Raw genomic sequence first — 13,932 nt, 5'->3', positions numbered from 1 at the left:
AAGCACCGCTTAGCTAGATATATTAACCATCCCAGCCATTAGACAGTGTCGAACCACTGTGTATTAGCCGCCTTATCAGCGAATTTCCTTTGAGAATAAACAAAGCACGTAGCTATCGCGCTATCTTTCCATCTATCCGTTGGTCATGGTGAACAGAAGCTATCTTACAACAACAGGAAGTAAACAGCCACCATAACAAGCTTTGCCATACAACGTCGTGGCTGTGGAACGGCCAACAAGTGACGTCAATGTGGCAGGCTCGCGTGCTCGTTTTCAAGAAAAAGCGGAGCCGGCGGCGTGTCCGCGGCCGGGAGACAAAGCTAGGCCGCCGCGGAAAGCCTGGAAATGGGAAGGAGAAGGCGGCCGCGCCGCCGCCGCCCCTTCCCCCCTGCCTCCTGCGGGACAGAGCGGCCCAGGACACGGGGAGGAGGGAGAGGCACCGTTCCCTGATAAAAGGGCTTCCACGGGGGAAGCTAGCTAGCAAGCCGTGTGTCGGTCATTTTCCACCCACCATAAAGTCGCTGCCGAAGTTGTCCTCTCCCCGGTCGTCGTCCCCTTCGGTCATGGACCTCACGCCCTGGATAAACTTTCTCAGGATGCCGGCTTGGTCCATCATGCTTGTGTCCGCTTCCTCTTAAAAGGTGCCCCGCTAACCCTTCCAAATAATCTCCCTAAAGTAGCGAGGAGAGGCGGAAAAAAATGCAACCCCCCCCCAAAAAAAAGACAAAAGGAAGCGGGAGTGTGGGGGGGGAAATAAATAAATTTAAAAAAATGATAATAAATATGATTCACGGATCCTCCCAAGGAGTCATCGTCGGTTCACGAGCCTTCCTCTTTCTCCCTTTTTTATCATTTATCGCCCCATGTTGTTTCTCCTCCTTTCTTCTTTGCTGGTTTTTCACAACGCTGTACAGAAGTCCCGAGGAAGAAGAAAAAAAAAAAAAACAGCGGCGGCCGGGCTTGAAACACAACCAAGTTTAGAACCGCAGCGTTACATAAGCAAAATAGTTGTGTATGAAATGTTTAAAATTAAATAAAATATTACGAAAAGAAAGGAATAAGACTTTGAAGCAAGAGAGAGAGAGAGAGAGAGAGAGACCCGGTCCAGTAAGTCTCTGTACCCCTCCCTGTCTCGCTCGATTTCCACATTTACTGCTGCCCGTTACTTGCTACTGGGGAACATCCGGACTGGGCTAAACCAACCACAGCCAGCGCCGGCCTCTTCCCAGAGAATCCCGTCTGCTGATTGGTGGGTGAAAATGTATTTTGCGATCCCATTGGCAGAGTCCGTTGTTTCTCTGCGAAAAAGGACCGTTCTGATTGGCTAGAATTTCAGACGTTCTTTCAGACGCGGTTTGGCACGTCATCATTTTGAATTTTTACATCATTGCACGCGTATTATAACGTTTGTTCTTTACACAAACAATAAATAACAAAAGATTAAATACATATCTCTAATAAAAACATTTATTGTTGAAAACATGACACCGTGTTAACCACATGACAAATATGTACAATTTAGAGAAGACAATTATATCTTCACATGACAAAGCAGAAGACAAAAATTTGCAAATGTCTATAATCTTTTATGTGTTGAAAAGTGTATCTATGTGTAACCTTTTCCAGATTTCAGACAGCCTAAGATACTGCACCACAAGGTGGCGCTTCGAGGTCATATTTGGAAAATTATGTAATGTTTGCAACTACGGCGGAATGAGAGACAATGACAAGTTTTAGAGGGCGGAAGCAAAAAATAAATTAAAACAATTACAAAAATACTGAGCTTCTGTAATCATGGAATCGTAACTGTAACTTAATCACATTTTTATTCCAAATAATGTTACAAATTACAAATATATTTACACGTAAATAGTGACTCACCAAGACTGGAACTGAGCGATATATTTATAAAGTTTTCTGCATAAAATGTCTAAAAGCACATTGAACATATATACCGTAATTTCCGGCCTTTTTCCACACGCTTTCAACCCTGCGGTTTATGCGGTGATGTGGCTAATTTGTGCATTTTTTCTAACGGCCGCAAGGGGGCACTCGAGCGGAAAAGGTAAGAGTGAGACTGGTGGAATATATGCGCCGAGGAAGTGACTTTTACCGGTCTGGCTCTGTTAAGCGCTGCGCTAGCGTGTTACTCCAGTGTCTCGGTGATTTTTACCAGTATGGTTTTTTTTTTTATCGTCCCTGTTAGCGCAGCACTAGCGTTAGCGTAAAACTAGCGTTAGCATTATTCGTTCGAGTTGAAGCTGTGCGGCCTAGCCTAGCCTAACCTAGCTCGATAACATCAAGTACCGTAATCAAATATTTGCTGAGGAGGTAATCATCCAACGTTAGTATTTACACGACCGTGAGTTCATAGTAGGAACTGGGGCAAGTGGACCACCTTAGCTTAACTGGCGAACTACGAGACGTGTTTGCGATCAAACTGGGCTGTTGAAAAAACATCGAACGTGAGTAACTTCATAACATGCAAGCCAAAAGAAAAAGAAGACGAAGAAGCTAGTGTTAGCACAGCACTAGCGTTAAACTGTGTACTGTTTTTCTTTGTAAATATCTCGGGTTTCAATGTGGACACTTTCGCCTATGTATCTACCAAATGGTATTTCCTTTACAAATGTACTGGGTGAGGCTTAGAACTCGGTGCACTCTCTAAAACGGCAATTACGGTAGTTTGTCGATTCAGTGTAGTGAAACATGAATTAAAATAACCACTTAGCATGCGCGCAACTGCATAGCACAGTCACGACGACAGTTAACAGACTTTGACAGACGACAAAACAGGTGATCAGGAATAGACGAGGGAGCAGGTTAATCCCCCCCAACCTGAAATCAGAAACAGACCCTCAAATAATCCAGCCAAGCAGCCGTTACAGGATTTTAATCTCCACCACCAGCAACGCGAGCGAGCGTGGCTATAGATATTGACACGAAGGCCGGAATTAAAAAGAAGATTAACGGGTCATACTCTCTATGTGTACTATGGATTACTGTCCAACAAATTTCCGGAAGTAACATGTGCACATTCCGTCATTCCTATTTATTTATTTATTTATTTATCGATATAGATATATATATTTTTATCTATTTTTCATTTTATTTTACTTTTTATTCTTTGTTACGTTGATTTGCAGATTAACGGGTAACGGGTCATACTCTCGATGTGTACTATGGATAACTGTACGACAAATTTCCGGTGTGCACATTCCGTCATTCTTATTTATATATATATATATATATATATATATATAATATATATATATATATATATATAATAAAAAAATATATATTTTTTTTAATTCTTTGTTACGTTGACTTGCAGATTAACACGTCACACTCTCTATGTGTACTATGGGTTACTGGATGACAATTTTCTGGAAGTAACGTGTGCACATTCTGTCATATATATATATAGTTTTTTTTTCTTGAATCTATTTTTTTTTTTATTCTTTGTTACTGTCATGATCCTGCCGCTTCAGCACGAGCTGTGCGGGTGCCCTAATTGGGAGGCACACACCTGCGCTCATCTGCTCTCTTCGCCCGACGTCCCAACTACCGCTGCTGCACCGGACTGCCTGCTCGATCCCCGACCTCTGCACACAATAAACGTGTCTCTTCTTGAACTACCTTGCGTCTTCCGAGTTCCTGCATTTGGGTCCTAACTCTCGTTTCCGATGGGACGTGACAGTTACGTTGACTTGCAGATTAACGGGTCATACTCTCTATGTGTACTATGGATTACTGTCCAACAAATTTCCGGAAGTAACGTGTGCACATTCGGTCATTCTTAATTTTTTATCTATTTATTTTGCTATTTTTCCATTTATTTATTTTCCCTTTTTATTTTTTTTTATTATTTTTTTTTTATATTCTTTATGTTGACTTGATGGCAAATATTTTTCCTCAGTGGAAATTTCGAAAATTGTTAATAAACTACTATTCATCATTCACCCCCACGTGATTATCTTTTTTTTTTTTTGTTCCTGGCCCACCCCATGACGACAGCAAAGTATCTGTGTCAGAATTTGGACTGAGGGAGGGCGTGTTGTTTCCGCGCCAGCAAAAAAAACACACGTTAATCCTCAATAAAAATGTTTTTCTGACATATGACATCATGAGAATTTATTTTCTGTGACCAACCCCCTCGTTTCACACGTAACTCTGCGAAGAAGTGTCTTTTCTCCCACATTTGAGTGGAGTGTGTGTTTTCGCATGGGAATCCTGCACCAAAGTGGTCTCCGGAGTTCAAAACCCGCTTCCTTCTCTTGACTGTATTTGACCTCGCAGTGGCGCCGAGGGGGCCCCGCAACAGTTAGCTATGACAACATCCCCTCGTCACTTTCTCCCTTACACACACACGCGCTTGTCTTTCCCCTCCCATCCCTTCATCCTGCCTCTCTCTCGCTTTCTGGAATGCGGCGTTCAGAAGCAGCTGAGCGGAGGAATGTCGCCGTTACAAGTCCGTACACAACCCCCCGAGGGGTTCGAGGGAGGCGCCGGGCGCGCACCAACGCACGCATGCGTTACCTTTCCGCCGTGAACCCGGATCAAAAGTAACCCGTCTTCTGTTATTTCTCAACTCGAGTGCCGCCGCTGGTTGCATTTCGGAGGGCAAACGGCTGACGGAAGCGATTCCAGCGTTGAAATGAGAAGTGCAGAAAATGGATGGATGTACAATTCTGAACACCGTTCTAGTCATTAACCCTAGAGAACCCAAGACATTCAAATCCTCTTCTAAAATTTTACGGACAAACCGAGCGGCACGGCGGATCAGCTGGTAAAGCATTAGCCTGACAGTTCTGAGGACCCGGGTTCGATTCTGGCCCCACCTGTGTGGAGTTTGCATGTTCTTTCCGTGCCCGTGTGTGGTTTTCTCCGGGTTACTCCGGTTTCCTCCCACATCCCAAAAACATGCAACATTAATTGGAGACTCTAAATTGCCCTTTGGTGTGATTGTGAGTGCGACTGTTTGCCCTGCAAATGGCTGGTGACGAGTTCAGGGTGTACTCTGTACCTCCTGCCCCTTGACACCTGGGATAGGCTCCAGCACTCCCTGAAACCCTCGTGAGGATAAGCGGCAATGAAAATGGACAGCTGGATGTACGAACTGACCCCATGGGTTCTCGAGGGTTAAGGTGTGCACACTTATGCAACTGTATTTTCCTCTTTTTTTTACCTCCCATCTCTCCCGCTCTGGTGTATTTGAACAGGGGTGTGTAGACTTTTGTTTTTTTTAACATCCGCTCATCAAGGCGGCACGGTGGTTCAGCTGGTAAACCCTTGAGAACCCAAGACATCCAAACCCTCTTTTAAAAATTTTTGCATGAACTGGGCGGCACAGTGGATCAGCTGGAAAAGCGTTGGCCTCACAGTTCTGAGGATCCGGGTTCGATCCCGGCCCCGCCCGTGAGGAGTTTGCATGTTCTCTCCGTGCCTGTGTGGGGTTTTCTCCGGGCACTCCGGTTTCCTCCCACATCCCAAAAACATGCAACACTTGATTGTGAGTGTTTGCCCTGTGATTGGCTGGCAACCAGTTCAGGGTGTAGGGCACGGGGTACCTCCTGCCCGTTGATAGCTGGGAAAGGCTCCAGCAAATCCCCGCGACCCTCGTGAGGATAAGCGGCAAAGAAAATGGAAGGATGGATGTGGTAACTGACCCTTTGGGTTCTCTAGGGTTAAGGTGTGGACACTTATGCAACTGCATTCTCCCCCCCCCGATTTTTCCCACTCTACATTGTGTGTACATTTTTTTTTTTAAACATCCGCCTGTCATACTGGTTGAAATTCTTCATTTATGGGGTGACGGCGCTGTTTCTGTCTTTTTTTCCCTCGAGTCACAGCACTTTGTTTAGTTTCAACTTCCTCAGTTTGTAGAACTTGTTTTTTTTTTCCAGTTTTCAAATAATATTGATAGCATTTTGACACGGAGGGGAGGGGCTACGAGCAAGTGAACCCTTTTCAGGTTTTAAGAAGGAACTAGAGCGCCCTCTGCTGTCCGCCACCAGTATACACTGACGTGATTGGGCCTTATATGGTTAAGCAAAATGCTTCCAGTTAGAGTTGGACAGAGCGAAAACGTTACAATTGACTTGAGGAGTTGGAATAGATAAACTTTATTTTTGAGAGCAACACAGCCACAACCTATGACCCTGACCTTGATTGGTCGCACCCAATCAAAGGACACAATCATTCATACTCGCTGTGCTGATAATTTTGACTTTATAATAGTCTTCACGGAACCTAAGACTGCATTTCACTTACAACCGTAAACGAAAAGTAAACTAAATCAACCAATTCAAGTCAAACGTAGGGAACGGCTATTAGTGCTTAATTAATATTATACTAGTAAAAGTACTATCAGTCATTGTCAGAAAAATAAAAATCCTCTTCTTCCCCGCTGTCGGACGACGCGGCAGCTTTCTCTGGAAACATCTCCCAAACGGCCAGGGAATTGTTTCCTGATGGGGGAGGAAATGTCGTTCAAGGAGGATGGATACTTTTCTTATGCTTAAGACCTCAAAGAACCGCTTGCAGCAGTATCGTATTTTTCGGACTATATGTTGCAGGTTTTTTTTGGGTTTTTTTCATTGTTTGGCCGGGGGTGCGACTTATATGTGAAATTATTAACACATTATCACATCCATCCATCCATTTTTAGACTCGCTTATCGGTTATTTTCACACCGGCAACCGTAAGAGGGCGCTCTAGGCCCGTGTATCTGTAATTTACCGTAATTTCCGGCCCATAAGACGCAACTTTTTTCCCCAAACGCTTTCAACCCTGCGGTTTATGCGGTGATGCGGCTAATTTGTTCATATTTTTCTAACGGCCGCAAGGGGGCACTCGAGCGGAAAAGGTAAGAATGAGACCGGTGGAATATATGTGCCGAGGAAGTGACTTTTACCGGTCCGGGTCTGTTACAGCGCTGCGCTAGCGTGTTACTGCCGTGTCTCAGTGATTTTTACCGGTATGTTTTTTTTAACCGGCCCTGATAGCGCGAAACTAGCGTTAGCGACGACGAGTCTGACGTAAGCGACGTAGAAGAGGAAGCGGCACGTCGTCTCCCGCTGAAGTTGGCGGACTTGTTTAGAAGTGACACCGAGGATGAAGATTTCATTGGATTTTAGTTACCGGGTATTTGGAGTGACACAGATGTTTTTGGTAAACTTATTAGTTTGTTATTTATGCTATAGTTATCCGAATAACTATGTTAACAAAGCAGGGACGTTCTCAGTCGTGTCATGTAACGTAAGCGTACCGTTCAGCCTGTTGCGACGTCTATTCTATTTTTATTTTAAATTGTTCGGCATTTAAATTTTAAATGACGTGTCTGTTCTTGGTGTTGGATTTTATCAAATACATTTTCCCAAAAAGTGCGACGTATACTCCGGTGCGACTTAGATATGTTTTTATGGATTTTACGGGTGGTGCGACTTGTATAGTCCGGAAAATACGGTAACTTGTTTGTATGTGTAAAAGTCTGAAACCTACCTGACTTTTCAAATTGCGTCCTGGTCCCTTTGACTGATGGTGCGGCCACGCAGTTCTGGAAGGAATGTTGAAAAACTAGTAAGTAACCTGCTTCATAAAATCCACTGACCACAAAGTACCAGGATGTACCGTAATTTCCAGCGTATAAACCGCAACTTTTTTCACACGCTTTCAACCCTGCGGCTTATTTGGTGATGCTAATTTGTGCAATTTTTCCTCATGGCCGCAAGGGGGCACTCAAGCGGTAAAGGTAAGAGTGAGACTGGTGGAATATAAGTGCAGACGAAGTGACTTTTACCGGTATGTTTTTTTGTTTGTTTTTTTTTTTACCAGCCCTGTTATCGCTGTGCTAGCATTAGCGCTGTGCTAGCATGTTGCTGCTGTGTTATTGTCATGTCTCAGTGATTTTTACCGGTATGTTTTTTTTTAACCGGCCCTGTTAGTGCTGCACTAGCATTAGCGCTGTGCTAGCGTGTTGCTGCTGTGTTACTGCCACGTCTCTGTGATTTTTACCGGTATGTTTTTTTTTTTGTTTTTTTAAATTGGCCCTGTTAGCGCTGCGTTACCGTGTTTATGCCGTGATTTATGTGTTTTTTTTTTTAACCGGCTCCAAATGGTATTTCCTTTACAAACGTACTGGGTGAGGTTTATAATCCGGTGCGCCTGTGGGCCGGAAATTACGGTAAATTGTACCTTCGCTGAAACTGGTCCGCGGCCTTTGACCTGCTTTTGCTTCCACAGTCGCTGCTGGAGTTGAGAGACAAACCTGTCCTCGTTGATCCTTGAAAAAGGGAAAAACATCGAATAAGCCAGCAGAACAATTCTCAAAAATGAGCTTTTTATTGGAGCGCCCAACCTAACTGTCAAGTGTGACTTTATTGGAAAAATAGTCTAGTAAACAGTTTATCCTAACAGATGTGCGGACAGAACCTGTTCGGAGAATCCACCATTCCTGGACTGGTATACAGACACTTCACTGGAGAGAAAAGCGGTGAAGCCGTCGTTGTGGGCTCCGGGTCGGCCATTATGAAGTCCTGGTCTCCGGACAGACTCATGGAGGAGATCTACCCGGCAGATGGGCGGAGGGGGGGGGGGCGCGAGTGTCAGCGCAGCTCGAATCTCCGAACCGTCAATCAGTGCCAGCGAGGCAAACTGCGGCGACGTTATCAGCTTTCATCTTTTCAAAATATTATTGGATGGTGATCATTGTGCGCTGGCAACCTCGAAGCGATCTTTCTGCGTTGCGCTGAAGGCGTCGTTTGTGTCCTCTCTTGGCATGGCCTCCAGGAACCGACGCACCTGCTGCTTTCTCTTCAAGGTTCTAACGCCTGCCGAGATGACGGGAAGATCTGGAAAAATGGGGATCCGTCAGATCCTTGACACCTCGGCTCGAACGCTGCTTTGTTCCCTCTCATCCCGCAAGGACATTGAACGCTCGTGATTGGCTCTTCCCGGTCACGTGCCCGTCTGCCGTTGTCGCAAACATACTTCAAATAAGTTATGAACTGATAAAGATGAAATAGAATCTGCTTTTCCTCACCTGTGGCATCCGGCGCCTCTGCCTTTTTATTTTGGTTTTTCCAGCTGCTCTTCGCAGGAGTCTGGAAGTCCTGCACCCTCGGGTCCCTGTCGTGGCATTCCTGCGCAGAGCGCGTGCCGACCATCTTGGCCACCTTTGTCCAGTACAACGGCATGCTCAAAGGATACATGGCAACAGCCCTGGAACCGGAGAGACGCGGGCACGGATGTGAGTTGATGCTATAGAGCGTTACGTAGATTGGTGGTTCCCTATTATACAATTTCACTCACCGTAATTACCAGTTTATAAACCGCGACTTTTTTCACACGATTTCAAGCCTGCTGTTTATGCGGCTAATTTGTGCATTTTTTTTCTAACGGCCACAAGGGGGCACTCGAGCGGAATAGGTAAGAGTGAGACCGGTGGAATGTATGGGCCGCAGAAGTGACTTTTACCGGTCTGGCCCCTAGTGCGTTACTGCCGTGTCTCAGTGATTTTTTTTTTTTTTTTACCGGAATGTTTTTTTTTTAACTGGCCCTGTTAGCGCGGCGCTAGCATTAGCATTAGCACGGCGGCGCTAGCTTTAAACTTTACGTGAGCCGTCTTTCTTTGTAAATATCTCGTGTTTCAATGTGTGCACTTGCGGCTTTTAGTTTTGCGGCATATCTATGTACCAAATGGTATTTCCTTTACAAATGTACTCGGTGAGGATTGTAACAGGGTGCGCTCTGTAGGCCGGGAATTACGATATAACAACTGCAAAAGACTGAAAAAAATGTCATTGAAGAGAAAATCGTGTTCTGCAAATTGTCTCAAATAACATTGTTATGACGTTGCTAACCATTGATGACAAAAGTACTTGCGACTTGTCACGCGTTGCTAGATGAAGCTTCACCCAGTCGTTGAGACTTCCGTCCATTTATCGTGACCGTAATTCAATTTGATTTGCCATCGTGATGGTGCGACGGTGAACGGTTCTTGCCGACAACGGCGTGTCTTTAATTCATTTGTTCGTCTTGTTTTCATGCGAAGTAAGCAAAATGTTTATTCGCGACATCGAGGACAAATAGTTTGGCATACTGCCCATCCGTGAATGTAGACACACAGCAGAACCCTCCCTCTCCACAAAGGCTGTCGATTCTTGTAGAAACCTTCGGTACTGGTCCGGCCCTGTTCGTGCTGCGCTAGCGTGTTACTGCTTTGTCTCAGTGATTTTTAGCGATGTTTTTTTTTAACTGGCCCAGTTAGCACGGCGCTACCGTTAGCGTTAGCGCGGTGCTAGCGTTAGCATTAGCACGGCTAGCGTTAAAATTCTGTATAACACCTTTCTTTGTAAATCTCTCATGTTTCAATGTGGGCACTTGCGGCTTGTGTGTGTACCAAATGGTATTTCCTTTACAAATGTATTGTCGGCCGGGAATTACGGTAATTGGAACACTTTAGTACACTTCAAAGCACTCTGCCAGCCTTCTATGCCACACATTTATCACATCATCCTTTGTGACAACAGTCCTGGAACTTTTCTGAAACGCCTCATGTGTCCCTCATAAAGGTTAGCAAACACTGCGACTTACCGCTGTAGTTTTGCCAGCTCGTCCTGCGCCCAGTCGCCTTCGTCCACCCCGTGAGGCGACACGGTGCATTCTCGACTGGAATTCTGCTTCAATATGGCGTGAGTCTTCACGGGCATCAATGGTTCGAGTCTCCCGCCTTTCTGCATGGGCCTCCTTTCACTATGTTTATTCCTCTTTGTAGAAGGGACCGCCGCCGCTGCCGCCGCCTCCTCCTCCAGTGAGTTCGCCGCTGATAATTTCTCATGAACAGGGGAAAACTGAGAAGTACGATTTCTCCCTGACCTCCTTAACTGAGGCCCGTTAAGCGCCTTCTTTTTGGACTCCTGCACGGGAAGCTTTTGGGGTCTTCTTTGATTTGGCATTGTATTCTCATCGGACGCCGCTCCTGACTTGACGGTGGAAAATTTAGTCACAGCAGGTTTTCCCCCTGACTTCTTCAACGGCGGAGTGTTGCACACGTTCATTTTGGGTTTACCTCGAGATGGTCTGGCGCTCTCCTTGTCTGACTTTTCACCAGAGTTGGCGGCGCGCTGGCTTTGCCTCTTTGCTGCCGCTCTCGTCGAAACAGAAGAACGCCCATCGGGCTGAACTTCATTTTGACGTTTTTGGTACGGGGTCTTGACTTTCCTCAGTCGCGCTGGTTGAACCCTCTCACCGGAGGACCCATGTTGCTGATGACCTGGAAGCATTGAGTTGCAATTAAAATACTCGTTTCATTTTTTTCTTTTTTTTAACCCCCCCAAATTCTTATTTTTATTTATTCAGCAAATATGAGAATTTGTACATTCCCAACATGACGCCTTGGGGGAGTGAACTGTGATTTAATGGTGGAACACCAACTCCATTTGGCGGCTGTCAGGATCAGGAAAACTACCATTTACCTTTCAGACGGAACAGTAAAACCCGGGGAATTTTTAGAGACTTCTTCAGAGACACTTTTGGAGCAACATCCTGCTGAAAATAAAAAAAAAAGACTGCGTCAAGCGTCGTAAAAATAATGCTAAATAATATTTTTGTACAACAATACCACTCAGGATTTACTGTAGTTGTGTTTTCACATTTCACGCTTAGTAAAGTAAAATGTGCACGACACTGTATTGCTTTAATTTTTTTCAACACATTAACAAATAATACACATATAGATTCTTCTCAAATAATGTAAGTTTTATTTGTCTTTCACAGCGAAAGGCAGAACGATTCATTGTTCTTCCACGAGAAGGCAGTACAAGAGCTGTTAAAAGCAGGTTGCAAGCATTGGACCCTTTCTTGGATAAGAAATTTGCTTCGTAATAAGCAATAATTTATTACAATTTTACTAATTACTCTTACTGCTTGTGAAGACATCCGATTTCAGACACGACCACGGTAGTCGATGACGGAATAAGTTGCAGCGTTAACGGTTGCTGGTGTCAGTGTTGTCATGGTGACTGCTGTTCATGTTCAAGGAAAATCCGGTCAAAGTTGCCTTGTTTCTTGTTGACGAAACGATTTTACAAGCTAGCTATAACATTAACGACGGCTAAACGAAAGACCGTTCGGAAGTTCTATTACCGAATTTGTCCCAACCTCGTCCATGGCCAACGGGGTCTGCTGTAATACAAATACAGTACCTGCTTGGTGCTCAAAAACGAAGACGCTGATTGGATCGCACCATATGACGTCATTTCAGGGCGACGTCGCTTAAAAATGACGCCACGTTAGTCATGCGTCAAATGTAAACTGTTCGGGCGGCTAAATTATTACTCTTATCTCAATCAGTTATATATATTTATATTTTATTTTTGTATATTTCAAATGGAATTACACGAAAGTCAAACATATTTATTACTGTTACTCGTCACAACTCGCAGATGCAAAGGCAATCGTGATTGGTCTTTACCAACCTTGGTGCTAATGCATGAGGTTCAATGGAAAATTATTTTCCCACCGAAGCTGAATGCATTTGCAAAAAAAAAAATCCAATACAAAACGTTACAAATGGGTGATTGGTCGGACATGAGTCAGTGTAATTAAGTCATTTTTGTATTAAATACTACCCCAAATACAAGAGACACTCGGGAAAATATGCATATTCCAACTAGAATCATAATATTTTTTAATGCACCATATAGATTATTCAAATTGATCTTCTGATTTCACAGAGGCTTCCATGCAATACCACCTCTATTTACGAAAACCTTTCGCTTTTATTGTGTAATTATAGTATTTTGTGACAAAACTGCTTATTTGATCATAAAAAATATTTTTCAATTGTTCAGTCTCATTTTTAATCTCATTTACATTTATCTAAAATTTAAATTACTTAACAATTAGTTAATACATAATGGAAGTAAATATGTGCCACCAAGATTTCAATTAAAAATACCACTGAAAATGTTATGCTGTAAAAATCACATTATTTCAAAGAGATCACATTTTCAAGAGCTGTATTTCAGTTTAACATTTCAATGTGAACATAACATGTGATCCATAGCATATTGTGATAAATTGCGTATGCATATTTTCGGTCAGTAAATTTTAACTACCTACTTTAAAAAAATAAAATGAAAACTTTCCAATTTTCCGGGATTTGTGTTTCTCAAGTGTGAACTACAATGTGCTTTCATTACAATCACACGGTCAACGCTGCATTTGTCCACCAGGGGGCAGGATCCACCTATAAATTGCATTGGCTCGAGAGACGAAAGAAAAAAAAAACCTTTTCCACTTCTTTTCTATGCTAAAATGTCCAAATGTAAACACAATCCAACCATCCATTTTCTGAACTGCTCCCTCGGGTCGCCTTTCCCCAGCTATATTGGGGCGAGAGGCAGGATACACCCCGGACTGGTCGCCAACTAATCGCAGCGCACATAATAAACCACTATTTGCCCTCGCATTCACACCGACGGCCACTTTAGACTCTTCAATTAACCCACCGTGCATGTTTTTGGAATTCTCCCAAATGTGCTAATCAGTCGTGCACCATCACAATATCAAAATATTAAACCGACACCTCAATAACGGTGTCAAGTCAAAGCTAAGCGCTTTCATCGGTTGCCATGACAGGGTGCGGGTGTGTTTGCATCAAAGCATGTTTTCCTCGCCCCTGGTTTTCCCGTATGCAATCAGACTTCCTGCGCCGTGATGTCATCTGTTTTGACTCGACGGGCCCGCCGAGGCGCAGGAAAAGCCGGTTCAGACCTGCCTGAACTCAAATGGAATCCGAATCCCCCCTAGTCCTCTCCATTTCACGGCAATTTCACGTCTGACGCCTCGTGAGCACCCCAGGAAGTGGGGGACATTCAGTCGCTCTGAACCCCAACCCCGCCGCCACCCCCCATGGGGGTTTGAACG

At 44.2% G+C, this 13,932-nt stretch overlaps 2 protein-coding genes across 13 annotated transcripts in view; both read right to left on the bottom strand.

Annotated features, from left to right (window-relative positions):
* The window catches only part of LOC133493484 (tyrosine-protein phosphatase non-receptor type 12-like), a 29,276-nt gene extending 28,122 nt beyond the window's left edge, over window positions 1–1,154 (bottom strand). Inside the window, exon 1 of one of the 2 annotated variants that reach the window (XM_061806886.1) lies at window positions 512–1,154. In XM_061806886.1, the coding sequence (XP_061662870.1) occupies window positions 512–616 (105 nt within the window). In that variant the 5' untranslated portion in view covers window positions 617–1,154. The remainder of the gene's footprint in view (window positions 1–511) is intronic. The other variant, XM_061806887.1, reaches the window with a different exon arrangement.
* A 483-nt stretch (window positions 1,155–1,637) lies between these two features.
* LOC133493493 (mis18-binding protein 1-like) overlaps window positions 1,638–13,932 on the bottom strand; it is a 47,484-nt gene continuing 35,189 nt past the window's right edge. For 3 of the 11 annotated variants that reach the window (XM_061806917.1, XM_061806920.1, XM_061806916.1), the window contains 9 exons: window positions 11,478–11,550; window positions 11,072–11,275; window positions 10,597–10,985; window positions 9,044–9,222; window positions 8,725–8,852; window positions 8,434–8,567; window positions 8,197–8,284; window positions 7,504–7,558; window positions 3,431–6,470 (listed from right to left, as the gene is read on the bottom strand). In XM_061806917.1, coding sequence (XP_061662901.1) covers window positions 6,370–6,470; window positions 7,504–7,558; window positions 8,197–8,284; window positions 8,434–8,567; window positions 8,725–8,852; window positions 9,044–9,222; window positions 10,597–10,985; window positions 11,072–11,191 — 1,194 coding nt within the window. In that variant the 5' untranslated portion in view covers window positions 11,192–11,275; window positions 11,478–11,550 and the 3' untranslated portion in view covers window positions 3,431–6,369. Of the gene's footprint in view, window positions 2,839–3,430; window positions 6,471–7,503; window positions 7,559–8,196; window positions 8,285–8,433; window positions 8,568–8,724; window positions 8,853–9,043; window positions 9,223–10,596; window positions 11,276–11,477; window positions 11,551–11,925 lie in introns of those variants that run through there. The other 8 variants (XM_061806919.1, XM_061806918.1, XM_061806913.1 and 5 more) reach the window with 7 other exon arrangements.

Source organism: Syngnathoides biaculeatus, chromosome 20 (genome assembly GCF_019802595.1).
Source record: "Syngnathoides biaculeatus isolate LvHL_M chromosome 20, ASM1980259v1, whole genome shotgun sequence".
Taxonomy (NCBI): Eukaryota; Metazoa; Chordata; class Actinopteri; order Syngnathiformes; family Syngnathidae; genus Syngnathoides; species Syngnathoides biaculeatus.
The sequence above is the reverse complement of the archived record's forward strand: the minus strand, read 5'-3'. Positions and strand labels throughout refer to the sequence as shown.